This window comes from Adiantum capillus-veneris, chromosome 5 (genome assembly GCF_014529385.1).
Source record: "Adiantum capillus-veneris isolate H3 chromosome 5, ASM1452938v2, whole genome shotgun sequence".
NCBI classification, from domain to species: domain Eukaryota; kingdom Viridiplantae; phylum Streptophyta; class Polypodiopsida; order Polypodiales; family Pteridaceae; genus Adiantum; species Adiantum capillus-veneris.
In genome coordinates this window covers 41,657,164-41,671,467 of record NC_140935.1, presented here as the reverse complement: position 1 = coordinate 41,671,467, position 14,304 = coordinate 41,657,164, and the positions used below count along the sequence as shown (strand labels likewise).

The window sequence follows — 14,304 nt, the reverse complement described above, 5'->3', positions numbered from 1 at the left end:
CAAAGCACCTTTTGAGATTGTTGAAGGCGGCAAAAAGGTTTCTCCCATTTTGCATACAAAGGACAAGATCTTTGAGGCAGATCGATATGTTGAGAACATGGATGAGATGTATAAGAAGATTAAAGTTGCCTTGGAGAAGACTCAGGCAAAGTAGAAAAAGGCTGCTGATCGTCACCGTCGTGAATTGTTGTTATCACCTGGTGATTGGGTTCTGTTAAGGTTCGAAAAGGCAAGGTTAAAGAAGATGAAGGGCAAGGAACGGCTGTTTCCTAAGCTCAGCATGCGTTACTATGGGCCTTTTCAAGTGCTTGACAAGATCAGCGATGTGGCTTACAGGCTGAAATTGCCTGATGCGTGGAAGATTCATAATGCGTTTCACGTGAGTCTTCTAAGACCCTTCGTGGGTGATGTGCCAGAAGCTATGCCAGATGAGGATCAGCCAAAAGTTGAGGAACTTGATGAGATCCTGGTACCTGAGCAAGTTTTGGCACATAAGGACAGAAAAGTTAAAGGACAAGTTGCAAGACGCTATTTGGTGAAGTTCAAGAACTATCCGCCTATGGATGCAAAGTGGATGGAAGAGCATGAACTATCAGAGTCACCAATGTATTGCAGCTTTACCTTGCAGCCTTTGGGTTACAGCCTACTTATGCCCCAACCCAACGTGTGCAAAGGAGGGGTAATGATAGAGCTAGTACATCAAATGTACATATGAATTCAGTGTGATAGATGGAAATGACAAAAGTATGAAGGCCTCATTAAGTCATTTGTATCTATATGTTATGACCTTTCTTGCGGATACATGCGATGATAAAAGAGTGTTGATAGCGACCACCACAGTTAGCCGTGTTGATGTGACTTTCATGGAGCTCTTCAGCACACCTGCAGACAGGGCAGCATCCAAGCCTATACCTTCCCTACCTCCTCCTCGTCCACCTCCTACACCTAATCCTATCCCTGTTCCTGTTCCTGTTTCCTCTACACTGCAGCCAGTTACTTCACCCGATCATGCCATGTTAGATTCCGATTCTAATGTGGATGATGGTTCTCCTTGGGTGGAGGCGGTCCCACCTAGCAAAGAGAAGTTAGTACCTGGTTGGCTTTACGGTTTCTTCCTCTATACTCACGAAGTTACCAGATCCACCAGACCCTGGACAGCCTCGACGTTCTGCACGCCTCAAGGACAGGCAAGTTTATGATGGCGCAGAGTTCGTGAATTTTGCACTCATGTCTCAGATTCTGGCTTCACCAGTTGAGCCTTCCTCGGTGGAGGAAGCACTCCAGCATGATTGCTAGAAGCGTGCCATGCAGACAAAGATGGACGCTTCATGCTCTCGCTCATCTCCGAGGAGAGGATCTTGTGGTGCTCCTTCTCGACTTTGAGAAGGCTTATAAAAGAGTTGACTTGGCTTCCTTGAGGGCACTATGCGCCGGATGGGCTTTTCCGGTGTCTTTCACAGGACAGGTCTAGGCTGATTCACACTGGACGGACCCTCTGGGCTTGGGAGTGACACGTGGCAAGGTACCCACGGTGGTCTAGTGGACCTCGTGGCCAGGTCACCACATGGCTGACATTTATGAGCCGTTGGTGGCTCTTTATGGTGGCACATATGAGTAGTAGCGGTTGGTTATTCGATTATCTTCTTCACCTCTGATCTTGTACGTAGTGGTCTAGAGTGAGTGGGTCTTTACACAGAGCACATCTTCACCATCCCTGCACATTTGAGCCTCGACACCCCCATTGTACTTGTGAGTCCTGGGCTAGAGCTGAGTGTGCTGCCACGCCAGAGTCTGTATCAGTCTTTGAGATAGTCGAGTCATATGTTCTGGTCTGCTGTTGTGTCTTTATGAGCTCTGTTGATGTCTATTGTTTCCTCTCTGTTCAGTCTATTTGAGTGAGATTGTCACGCACATTGCATTGAGGACCACCCACTGTAGAGAGTACGACACATTATCCGCGCTACAGGTGCTCTCATTTTGGCGATCACGGTGGGACCTCAAAGGAAGTCTCACTCTTGTGGAGATACAACTCGTGAAGTTAATCGGTTGTTACCTGGCTCCGCACACTTGCTTACATTGTGTAGATAGTTTGCTAGTCTGTTGGTCTAGTCCTCTCTCGCCCTGGTCCAACCAGTCCTCGTCGTCATCTCTGGTCCTCGTCTCTCGTCCTGGTCTAGTCTCTGGTCCTCGTCTCTAGTCCTAGTCTAGTCCCTAGTCTCTGGTCCTCGTCTCTGGTCTTGGTCTAGTCCCTCGTCCTGGTCCAGTCCTTCTCGCCTTGGTACAGTTCTCCTCGTCTTGGTCCAGCTAGGTGGTCTAGTCATTGGTGGTCCTGGACCAGGTGGTGTGGTCACTATCCTCACTTGTCCTAGTCTAGACCTTTGTTGTTCAGCCCACAGTGAAGGGCCCTTTTTTGCCAAAGTTGGTTGGATTGGTGGTCATTGCATGACACATACAAGGCGGTCAGTCGAGCGTCAGCGCACTACTGAGCCCTCTGAAGTACTATCACAGAAGACGACCTTTGACACCTTGTAGAAGTCCATCAACCTCATCACCTATACCTACACATACGACATCACCCATTCCTTCATCCGGTTCCGCATCTTCTCGATCACCTTCTCCAGTAAAGCTCTCTCCTATTCTGCTACAGTAGGCTATTGTGCAACAGGCTACACAAGGGGCCATGGAGCCGTTAGCTAGTGTTTTGGCCAAGGTAAATATCAAGTTCCCTACCTTCAAAGGACTCTCTTCAGAAGATGCTGACGACCATGCAAGAAGGTTTATCTCTCTGTGTAGGGGTCGTGGTCTGAACAGAGAAGATGCTTATTTGGTACTATTTCCATCCACCTTGGATGGCTTAGCAGATAAATGGTACAGCCAGTTTGCAGAGAACCATTTTGCAACTTGGGCAGCCTTAAGGCAGCAGTTCTGTGCAGCTTTCAGGCCAGGTGACTACCAGGAGAAGGTGTTGGATGAGTTGGCCAACATGGTGCTCAAGCCAGAGGAGACTTTTGCAGAGCTTATGACTAAAACTAAGTCGTTGGTGGCCAAGCTCCCCCAACAACCCGGTGAATTCATGGTTAAAAAGTGGGTGCAGAAGGCGCTTCCCAAAACTTCTCAGCAAAAACTCCGAGAGTCTCTGACCCGACGCCACTCTCGAGAAGTTCATTGCAGCTGCTACTAGGATAGAGGGGGCTAGGAAGCTGTTTAGCAACTCCTTTTCCATAGAGACTCCCTCTGTGTTTTCGGAAAGTAGTCCAGCTGATCCATTGACTTCTTTGCGCAGAGAACTTGAAGCCCTAAAGCTACAGAGAGCCCTTCAAGAGGAGAAATCAATATCCCTCAGACAGGAGAAGCCCCCACATCACGACGCTTTGGATCAAATGAAGAGAGAGCTAGAAGAGCTTAGGTCTCAGCACGAGACTAAGGCTATGGTATGGTGCAACTCGTGTCACTCTCCAGGACACCCTCCACAGGACTGTCCCCTTCGGGTTTACTGCCACTTCTGCGAAAAGTCGGGGCATGAAGACAAGGATTGCTACTACCTCAAGGGGTTGCGACAAATACAGCAAAGTCTTGGTCCTAGTTTTCAACAAGGGCAAGCACCTGCATCCAACATGGTCTCTCCATGTGTCCATCCACACCACATGCCACCTTTATTGTCAGCCCCTCCAATGCAAGGTATGCAGAGCACTTTTCCCTCTCAGAGCTTTTATCACACCCATGCTCCCTCCTCACCTTACAGCTTCTATGCCTCCACCTCCAACTCCATGGAGCAAGGACCACCTCGCACTTCGACTCGCCCTTTGAATCGGCCCATTTTGTGCTACAGATGCGGGGAATATGGGCATTACCAAAGCAAATGCCCCCTGCCAGAAGGGTCCCCTCCTTGCCGTCATTGCCCTGAAACGAAGGATCACTACAGTAAGGATTGCCCTAAAATTCGTGCATCCACGGCTTCGAACTCAAGTCAAAGCCAGAATGAGTTTGCCTTTCCCAAGCTCAACTTGATAGCAGTGAGCACTGTTTCTCAACCGCCCCCTTCTACCCACGTGGTTACCCCTCAAAATAAGCCGCCGCAATTAGCAGAGGAGCCATCGGGCATCCTCACCCGGGCCCAGAGAGCCGCTCTCGGTCTTAGCATTCCATCAAGTTCAACTCCCCCACACATTCTCACACCAGTGGATACCCTACCTGCAGCTGTTAACAAGCCATCCCCTAGTGCCACATGAAAGAATACAAATCTTTGCTCTCAGATATTGATGAAGCTTTCTTGGAAGCAGTTTCCGATCTACAGAAGATCAAGGTACCAGAGGAACAACAACAGGTAGAAAAAGCGAAGCGTACAGCAGAGACAGTCTTGAAGAACACTTTCCAACAAGTGTCCCTCTACGACATGTTGCGGCTAGATGCGAGTTTCAGAAGTGACACCCTTGCAGTTATTCAGTCACATTACCCTGGAGCAGGACCTAGTGGCGGGCACCTCCCAGTGCGACCGTCAGAGTCCTATATGATATCCAATCCTGCTGCTCCACTCACGGATTATAGAAGCCCTCGCCTGACAGTGTCCGTTTTGGGTCTGCATTTCTCAGGAGTGATAGTGGATGGTGGATCTGCCATCAACCTGATGCCCGAGTTCACTATGCTAGCTCTAGGTCTACAGCCTACTCGCCCTGCTCCTTTCACAATTACATTGGCCGATCAACGAACAATCTACCCAGTGGGCATCGTGGACAATGTGCCTCTGCAGGTACAAAACTTTACTTTTAACTTGGATTTTGTGGTGGTTCGTCTTCCAAGGTTGAGGGCGGATTTCCCTTGCTTATTGGAAGACCATGGCTGCGACACACTAAAGCACTCCACGATTGGGGAAACGATGCAATGTGGATACATACTTCTGGCTCCCCGATGCAACCAATTCTCTTAGAAGGAGGTATGGATCCCGTGGTGCAGCAAGTTTCTTTGTCAATGGAAACCAATCCTGAACATGAACAGCCTACTCCACCTGACGGGTCGGATGAGGATCTGTTGGAATGGTTGGATGTTACCAAGTCTATGCCTTGTTATGGAGTCTCTATTCATTGTTTGCCTGAAGGTACACCCTTTTCAAATGTTTCCATAGTTACGAAACTTAATGAGCCACCTGAGCCTTTGAAGAAGCAGAGAAGCAGGAAGAAATCTCCTCTACAGAAGTTCGCTCCCCCTCAAACATCAACCCCTTTGGTGTCTCTTTCTTCTTCGACCAGAAGAAAGCTCTCCTCTGTGTCTAGCAAACTCCATTCTCAGAGCCCGTCTTGCAAGATGAATTCCAAGATCTTGATAGCTGTCTTGCTCATGATAGCGGTCTGCTCCTTACTTGTACCTATCTACCCTTACCCCCTCGACCTTACCCACAATGAGAATGCCCACATCCTTCGGGTTCACAGTTGTGGCAAAGAGATCATCAAGGGCGCCGAACATTGTTGTTCCCATCATTTACATGAGAGTCACCAAAACAATAGAGAGCAGGCACTATTGTTCTCCTCTGCTATTGTAGGCTCCTGGCGGCAGGCCCTCCATTGGTGCTGGCTCCTACAGAATCCTCCCTTGGTGCAGGTTCCTGCATTCTGTTGTTCAGCAGATGAAATTGTCGCGATCGCTTGTCTATCCCTCTCGCCCCCTACCCACTCGCCCTCCCCCCTCACCTACCCACTCGCCCTCCCCCCTCACCTACCCACTCGCCCTAGCCCCCCTACCTACCTACCCCTCGCCCTCCCCCTCCCACCTACCTACCCCCTCGCCCTAGCCCCCCTACCAACCCCTCTCCCTAGCCCCCCCTACCTACCCCCTCGCCCTCGCCCTCCCCCTCCCACCTACCTACCCCCTCACCCTAGCCCCCCTACCTACCTAGCCCTCGCCCTAGCCCACCTACCTACCCCCTCGCCCTAGCCCCCCCCCCTCCCACCTTCCTACCCCCTCGCCCTAGCCCCCCTACCTATCCCCTCGCCCTCGCCCTCGCCCTCCCCCTCCCACCTACCTACCCCCTCGCCCTAGCCCCCCTACCTACCCCTCGCCCTCCCTCTCCCACCTACCTACCCCCTCGCCCTAGCCCTCCTACCTATCCCCTCGCCCTAGCCCTCCTACCTACCCCCTCACCTTCGCCCTCCCCCTACCTACCCCTCGCCCTTCCCCCTACCTACCTCGGATTTCAAGCATTCACCTGCATACTACCTACCCACCCCTCGGCTTTCAAGCATTCACCTGCGTTCCTTGTGGCTATCAAGCATCCCGTTGTTAATTCTTTTTGTTCTGCCATTAAGATAGAGCTTAACCTCACCTGTGTTATTACTCGAGCTTCTGATAATCAGTCTTTTCAACAATTTCATCTGCAAGTGAGGACCATGTCATTTTCTTCTCACTATGGTTATGGAGGATAAAGATACGCTGGATCCAAACCGAGCATATCTCTTTGTTGAGGAGCCAAGCTGTCTGTTTTGCCGATTGGGATTCTTGGACTATGCAATCATATTGGGTTCTTGCCTATTAAAAGGCTTAAGGCGTTGCAAGCAGGGCAGTGTTTTACTACACTTTTGAGGCATGTAGGGTCATGGTTGGGCCTAGCACCTGCTTCAAGAAATGTACGGATGCAGTACCTAGTGGTTTTCTTTCACAGTTTTTTTCACTATTCCTCTCACCGAGACGGTGAGCGGTCTTGTGGCAGGCAACCTGTAGCAGGGCTACAATGTCCTTCATGGTACAGTGTCTTTCACAGGTCAGGTCTAGGTTGGTTCACACTGGACGGACACTGGACGGACCCTCTGGGCTTGGGAGTGACACGTGGCAGGGTACCCACGGTGGTCTAGTGGACCTCGTGGCCAGGTCACCACATGGCTGACATTTATGAGCCGTTGGTGGCTCTTTATGGTGGCACATATGAGTAGTAGCGGTTGGTTATTCGATTATCTTCTTCACCTCTGATCTTGTACGTAGTGGTCTAGAGTGAGTGGGTCTTTACACAGAGCACATCTTCACCATCCCTGCACATCTGAGCCTCGACACCCCCATTGTACCTGTGAGTCCTGGGCTGGAGCTGAGTGTGCTGCCACGCCAAAGTCTGTATCAGTCTTTGAGATAGTTGAGTCATATGTTCTGGTCTGCTGTTGTGTCTTTATGAGCTCTGTTGATGTCTATTGTTTCCTCTCTGTTCAGTCTATTTGAGTGAGATTGTCACGCACATTGCATTGAGGACCACCCACTGTAGAGAGCACGACACATTATCCGCGCTACAAAGCTCTCCAAGAAAACTTACTTTGTAATTACTTTCACGTCAATATAGGGCGCCTACCTTAGGAGCGAATTGTCTCCAACAGCGATTCCGATTCTCTTGTAATTCTTGCAATTGTTCTTGCTTCAACAGAAAGCGTACGCATAATGGGCTTGGTTGTATCCCAAGCCAATGACTTAAAGCCGAATCTCAAAGAAGAAGTCATTCAGGTTGGAAATAGAAACAAAGAGTCTACGAGAAGTCTAGACACTTACTTGTAGGACTTTCAAGGATCTTCAACACAAGACAAACACCTTCAATCATCCAAATGGGGTACTCTACATGCTCTATCGCACTACCACCAAATTACCAAAATAAAGTGTTGCAAGACTCTTTAGACTACTTTGAAGACATCTAGAAGTTCGCCAAGAACTACAATAGCACTTTGGCTACGACACAAGGCAGCAAGGCGAACAGAGAGTCCTCTCAAAGTTATTCCTTCACTACTAAACCCCGGTTTGCAACTCAAGGCCAGTCTAAAGAAAGCAGGATTTGCCCATAATAAGTGTCAATGGAAATGCAAGCATAAACCAAATCCTTGCGGGGATGAACTGCTAACAAAAGAGCTCAATTGTAGACAAGATTGCAAACGCATAACCATACGCATAAACCTCCCACAAAAGATGTGAATCCTGCTGCAAACTCTAGAAACTACAAAAGTATCTGCAACCTGTCCCTGTAGCTATAAGCCTGTATCCAATTGTACCTGTGAACATGCATAAGCAATCAACAAAGCCAATCTATGGCTATGCACAAACTAGAGACTCGATCTCTAAATACACACATGGCATACATCAAACCAAAGCACATATGGCTACAAAGCGCTCTCTAAGTATGTAAAAAAGTACGCTCCTACGTGAGCAACTGTATGTATATACATGTGTATGCGTGTCGAGTTTAATCCACCTATGCCAGGTCTGATCCTTCGGGAAAAAGCATGTCGCTACCAATGCCGAACCGGACAACAATGCCCGCCTCATATATAGTGAAGCTAAACCAACCTGCAATCAAGTCATCATATCTACCAAACCATCAATAATTTGCAACTACACATACACTCTCAAATGCTTTTGTGAGCCAATTGCAAGCTCACACTTGCTCCTGTACACACTACAAGCTGAAATGAAGCTCACCTAATGCTTCTCTACTCCAATCTACTCCAAATCTGAGTGATCTCACTTGCACCAAGCTGCATAATGGTCGCCTACTTGCCAATGCACCAATGTTGCATGCCACAAAGAAGTGAGAGCTCTCTACAATGAGCTCCTCGCACCAATCCGAGCTCTAGTACCAATTGTGAGTGCTCGGTGCAAGAAGGTGCACGTGCATGTAGGTTGAGGAAGGAGATGAGAAGAGGGAGACGCTTGCTTGGTGGAGTCTAATAGTAATATGCTACACTCCATATACTTTTATGATAAGGGAAGAATAGAGTTAGTAGATGGATTACTAGTTGTCCGTCAGCCACTTGGCCATTACCCTAACAATGATCACATAAGATCTTAGATAACTCAAAAGATATATCTTATTACCTAGATGAATCCAAGATAAGCCCAATTTCACCCTTAGTGGAAAGTGCAAGGTATAGACCCAAGACAATATAACCATCAGCTCCATCATGCATAGTATTGACTAAATACCACGACATCCCCACTAACATCGTCAATGCCCAATAGTGGGTGTAGAATTTGGTACTAACATATGCTCCAAAACACCACACACACACACACACACATGAGCATACATCAACACAAATTTCAGCGTACTGAGTTTCTATCATGACTCCGGAGATCAAGGGCAGACTCATCCATAATGAAGCCTAGCACTGAAACATGATTAAATTAAAAAAATTAGCACAAAAATGAGGTAGTTGATAAGGCATACACACCACAAAAGATGGAAAGAATTGGCACAATATCAACTGGTCGTAACTCGGATTAAAACTTCACATTGTGATCTACATGTCCCCTATACAACTAAAAAATATACCTAGATGAATCCAAGATTCACCCTTAATGGAAAGTGCAAGGGATAGACCCCTGGTAGTCACCCACAAGACATATAACCATCAGCTCCATCATGCATAGTATTGACTAAATACACAACATCCCCACTAACCTCGTCAGTGCCCAATAGTGGGTGTAGAACTAGGTACTAACATATGCTCCCAAACACCACACACACACACACGAGCATACATCAACACATACTTAGCGTACTGAGTTTCTGTCAGGACTTTGGAGATCAAGGGTAGACTCAGCCCCTAATGAAGCCTAGCACTAAAACAAGCATAAAATCTGAAAAAGTACAAAAATGAGGTAGTTGATAGGACGTACGCACCACAAAAGATGGAAAGAATTAGCACAATATCAACTAATCGTAACTTGGATGGGAATTTCACAATGTGAAGTCTGCATGTCCACTATAAAACTAAAAAATATACTTAGATGAATCAAGGATTCACCCTTAATGGAAAGTGCAAGGTATAGACCCATGGTAGTCACCCACAAGACAATAAAACTATCAGCTTCATCTTAGATAACTCAAATGAGCCAAGGGTTCAATTTATAGACCTCAAAAATACCCTAACCTAACAACCTAGTTCACACTAGCCGGACATAACTGAGACACCCATCCTAATGTCTTAGGGACATGACACTTGGGGGTGAGCTTGTACTTGCTCTATGGCTAGAAGTTGAAGCCTAGGTGTGATGTTTGCTCCTTATGCTTGTTGCATGCATGAGTTTGGCTTGTGTCATGTCATATGGATCCTTGCGAGGGGCTCTTGAGCCCCTCCTTATATGGCCGGCCTGACTCCAATATAAATTAGCCCACCTCTTATGAGAAACCTACAAATAAGACTTACGTTTGTGAGGCATCTTTGGTTTGATCAGTTGACCTCTAGGCTATGACCAAGATGTCTAACAAATGACACCTCAGTTCTATATATAGGACTCTTCTAAGAGGTGAGCCAGTTCACATTAGGTCAGTTGTGTTAGTAGGCAGCAGAAGATGACAAGCTCTGCATAGAAGGGAGAGAGGGAAAGAGAGAAGATGAGTAGTGTGTTGCATGTGTATTGTTTAGTGGTGGTGGTTTGCATTTTCGGGGGGGGCGGGGTGGGGGGTATGTTCCATCATATGCACTCTCCGTAACATAATTTCCCTACATATAAAAGTCACTTTATTAGAAAATGTGGAGCACTTTTGAATGATCTTCTGTACAGGTAAACCACATTACGCACTCAATTGGGAAAGGAATACAAATCCAAAAAACAAATAGCGAGGAATGAGATATTTGTTCTGCAAATATGCTTTTATGAACGGTTTATTGGGTACAAACATAACTGTATAAAATGAAAAAAGCCCAACCGTAAAAGCTGCTCTTCCTTAAAAGCTTGAAAAGATCGATAGAATTCAGGACCTCGATCAGCAGCAACCATCACAATGCACCTGAAAATGCCCACAGTCACCATTGTCAAAATGGACATGTTCAAAAAAATTATTGGTCACTAGGGTAACATGTTTCTGCCTCATGAACGCTTGCCTATGGGTTCAAATTTCGTTGGCTATGGGCTCATGAGGGCACAATATACATGTCTGCATTGCTAATACTCTTTAAGTGCACCATCCACCTTGGGAAAGCACCAGAAAAAGAATCTCTCTGACGTTTCCACGACAGGGCCCATTAATTGTGGCCACGTATGACTCATGTCCAATGACATGCTATTCCTGCCCAGATTTCATGGCTAATACCGAGCTAATACCTTGCATATAGAAGCAGACGCTCGGGCAGGAGCACTAATTAAAAAAAGGATTCCAGATGAATGTCTGCTTTAAGCTACACTTAAGCCTTAACAGTGTCAAGCTAAAAGAAATCGACACGATTGAGTACTGCATATAATGCGCTGATTGTAACACACAGTGCACATGCATCCCATGCATTCATAATCTGTTTTTGTTTTTTTTTGTTTTGTGTGTGTGTGTGTGTGTGTGTGTGTGTGTGTGTGTGTGTGTGTGTGTGTGAGAGAGAGAGAGAGAGAGAGAGAGAGAGAGATTACCCGGGCTGAGCAGTGCCGGCAGCAACGCTGGAGGACAGGGACGCCAGAAGGTGGAGAAGGAGAGCACGCGCGGAGTGTGGGGAGGATGAGCGATTATGCAACATGAGCGCCGGCGCAAATTCCCCGGGCAACACTCCTTCTCGGACGCTTCTGCTGACACTCTCCACCATCGTAGCTCGTGAGAATAGAATTCAAATGTTGAGAAAAGCTGCCACATAAAAGACTTTAAGGCTGGTTACACACCGGCTGCCTCAAAAGATGAGCAGCCGGTGCGTCTACAAACAGGATCTGCCAAGCGATCACTCAACATGACGATGGGCAGCCAACATCCCCCGGCCCGTCCAAGCATGAGCAAGGAATAGGCTCGCTGCTTTTCCGCTTCAAACGTGTGGCTTTTACTATACGGATATTGCTCGTAGGCGTGTAAAGCATCCCCGCCTGCCCCAAGACAGGATGGGCAAGGGGAAGTTTTTGTGTATGCGGCCTAAGCAATTTAAATTGACTAGTATGGCCGGCCGCCTTCGGCGGCCTCTCTCTCTCTCTCTCTCTCTCTTTCTCTCTCCCTCTTTATCGTGCCCAGAGGACTTTTGGATTGTAGCCTTCAGCTCGCAGCTCTCGACATGTGTAAAGGGCACTCTCACTGCCTTTATAGAATACATATAGATTTTGAGCTGGAAAGAAACGAATCTTCAAAGATTCTCTCTCTCTCTCTCTCTCTCTCTCTCTCTCTCTCTCTCTCTCTCTCTCTCTCTCAAATTTTGCATGGAGTTGCTTGAGACTCTCTCCCTCTCTTCTGATGTTTGAATTCAGCATGGCATTCAACGTCTAGCAACTCTCTCCTTCCTCCTCTGACATCTCTCTCTCTCTCTCTCTCTCTCTCTCTCTCTCTCTCTCTCTCTCTCTCTCTCTCTCTCTCTCTCTCTATGGTGTCACTATTCGAGAGGAGCTCTCATGCAAGAGGTTGCAAAAGAGATCAATAGGGAGAGGAAGAAGCGAGGGGTGTAGGTGGAGCAAAGTTTGGTGAGGAGGAAGCGACAAGAGGCGTAGGTGAAGTAGGAAGAAGAAGTGCGCGGGGGGGGGACGTTGTTTTAAAACTACATCAAGGGGGAGGGGGATCTTTTTGGGTATTGAATTAATTGCAAATTATTGTTTACTTTCATTTACTACCAGATTCTATAAAGGAAATTTGCTAAAAGAGTTGATGGCAATGAAAACTTGCAAGAATGAATATAGAATATCCATGCTAATATAGGAAAAGCAAATAGTTTTGTGCACTTGAGCATTTATTCTTAGATAACATGTATGATGTTAGAGTGAGCCATCCTGAGGCCAATGGCCCATGGCCGGTTTGGTCGGGCGCCCGCTGTCAGGACAAGGATCCTAAGCCTAGGGGGTCAGGGACCTGAACCAGGGGCTCGAACTGGACCAGTGTGGATTGGGGATCCATATGATGGCTAGGGCTAGGAGCCGGTCTATACATAGGGTGATAGGGCGGTGGATCCGCCATCACAGTCTCCTAGGCCTTACATTGGTCAGAGCTCGGTGGAGGAGGGAGCTATGGAAGAACGGGGAAGATGGCTTCTTGCATCTCTCTCTCTCTCTCTCTCTCTCTCTCTCTCTCTCTCTCTCTCTCTCTCTCTCTCTCTCTCTCTATGGAGGGCGTGGTCCTCAAGATTCAGGAGCTTTTGCATGTCTTGCATGAGGAGAAGAAGCCGCCACAATAGAACTGCACGGGCATGGACGCTTGGCAGACGACACGGAGGTCAAAGGTTTTTCGGCCCGTGTGCAAGGCCGCTTGTAGCGAGGGGGAAGGAATTCCACTTGCATCAATGGCCATGAGGGCGTGCTTGACTGGTGCACGCCGCCATGCCAGTGGACTCCTGTCTCACAGGGCCGTAGCCGGTGAGCACCACACGGTGGTTTCCCCCGTCTGCAAACTGCGCAGTTCCTCGCTGAGGCCGCCATCGTTGCACTGTTTGTTTTTTTTCGTTTTACATTTTGGGGGCCGCCCACGATAAAAAGGGGCCACTCTTCAAAGCCTTAAGGGGCCTATCCCACAGCCGTAGCAGTCGAGCATGGAAAGCTTGCAAGGTGCCGACATGGAACACATGTAGGGTAGCATGGTGTCGATGACCATCAGAGTTTCCATTCGACAATTTTGCAGTAGCAGGGAGAAATTATTCACAGCTAGGCTTCATGCCCTTGAAGCCCATGAAACGTCAATCCAAGAGAGAAGGGCATCAAAAGAGACTATGAAGGGCAAGACATTTTCGGCAAGGGTGTCGTCAAGGGCGAGCTGCAACCGATCGGCAGGTGCTAAAAGGCTTCTTCGTAAGCTCGGCTGCGGTTTGAGGTCCATGGACACATTGACTGACAAGTCGAATCGCATGATTACCCAGGTATGCAGTAGCTTTTGTTTTGCATTTCATGCATGTTTTCAAACATGCTATGTAGCTCTTGCATGCAGGCACAAGCACGGCTTGTGACAGTTCCGTACGCATTCAACTTTTGTTGACTACTTTGTTTGCAAAGAACCACTGTTTGGTTGAGGGATCAATATCAAGCACGGCTTGAGTACACAATACTTTGACAACTCACGTTAGTCGGAGGTTGAAGGTTGAAAACAAAGGCAACTCAGGTAGGGCCTGTGCCATATCCGATAACGGGATTCGGCAAGACCGACTGATAAGTATAATTTCAAGTAACTGTCTACCATCAGAAACATTTCAAGAGCAAGGCTCCCTATAGTGACACTCCAATAAACCGATTTGTGTCTTATGTCGGTTGTTAATTTTTAATCTCTCCTCGTTGTGCTATCTCGAGGCGGAGGAAAGCAAGATTTCTGGGAGCACGGCTCCATGCATTGGATGCATAATCATTTCCAAGCCATTGCAGCTTGCTAGGGAGCAGGCAATATAGGTACATGAAGCATCGTGGAAAGAACATTGA

General features: G+C 47.7%; 1 protein-coding gene across 1 annotated transcript in view; it reads right to left on the bottom strand.

Moving 5' to 3' along the window:
- LOC147457201 (elongator complex protein) overlaps positions 1-11,680 on the bottom strand; it is a 64,181-nt gene extending 52,501 nt beyond the window's left edge. The window contains exons 1-2 of the mRNA XM_086512165.1: positions 11,356-11,680; positions 10,667-10,747 (exon numbers count right to left, since the gene is read on the bottom strand). Coding sequence (XP_086368291.1) covers positions 10,667-10,747; positions 11,356-11,525 — 251 coding nt within the window. The 5' untranslated portion in view covers positions 11,526-11,680. The remainder of the gene's footprint in view (positions 1-10,666; positions 10,748-11,355) is intronic.
- Between the last annotated feature and the right edge of the window lie 2,624 nt (positions 11,681-14,304).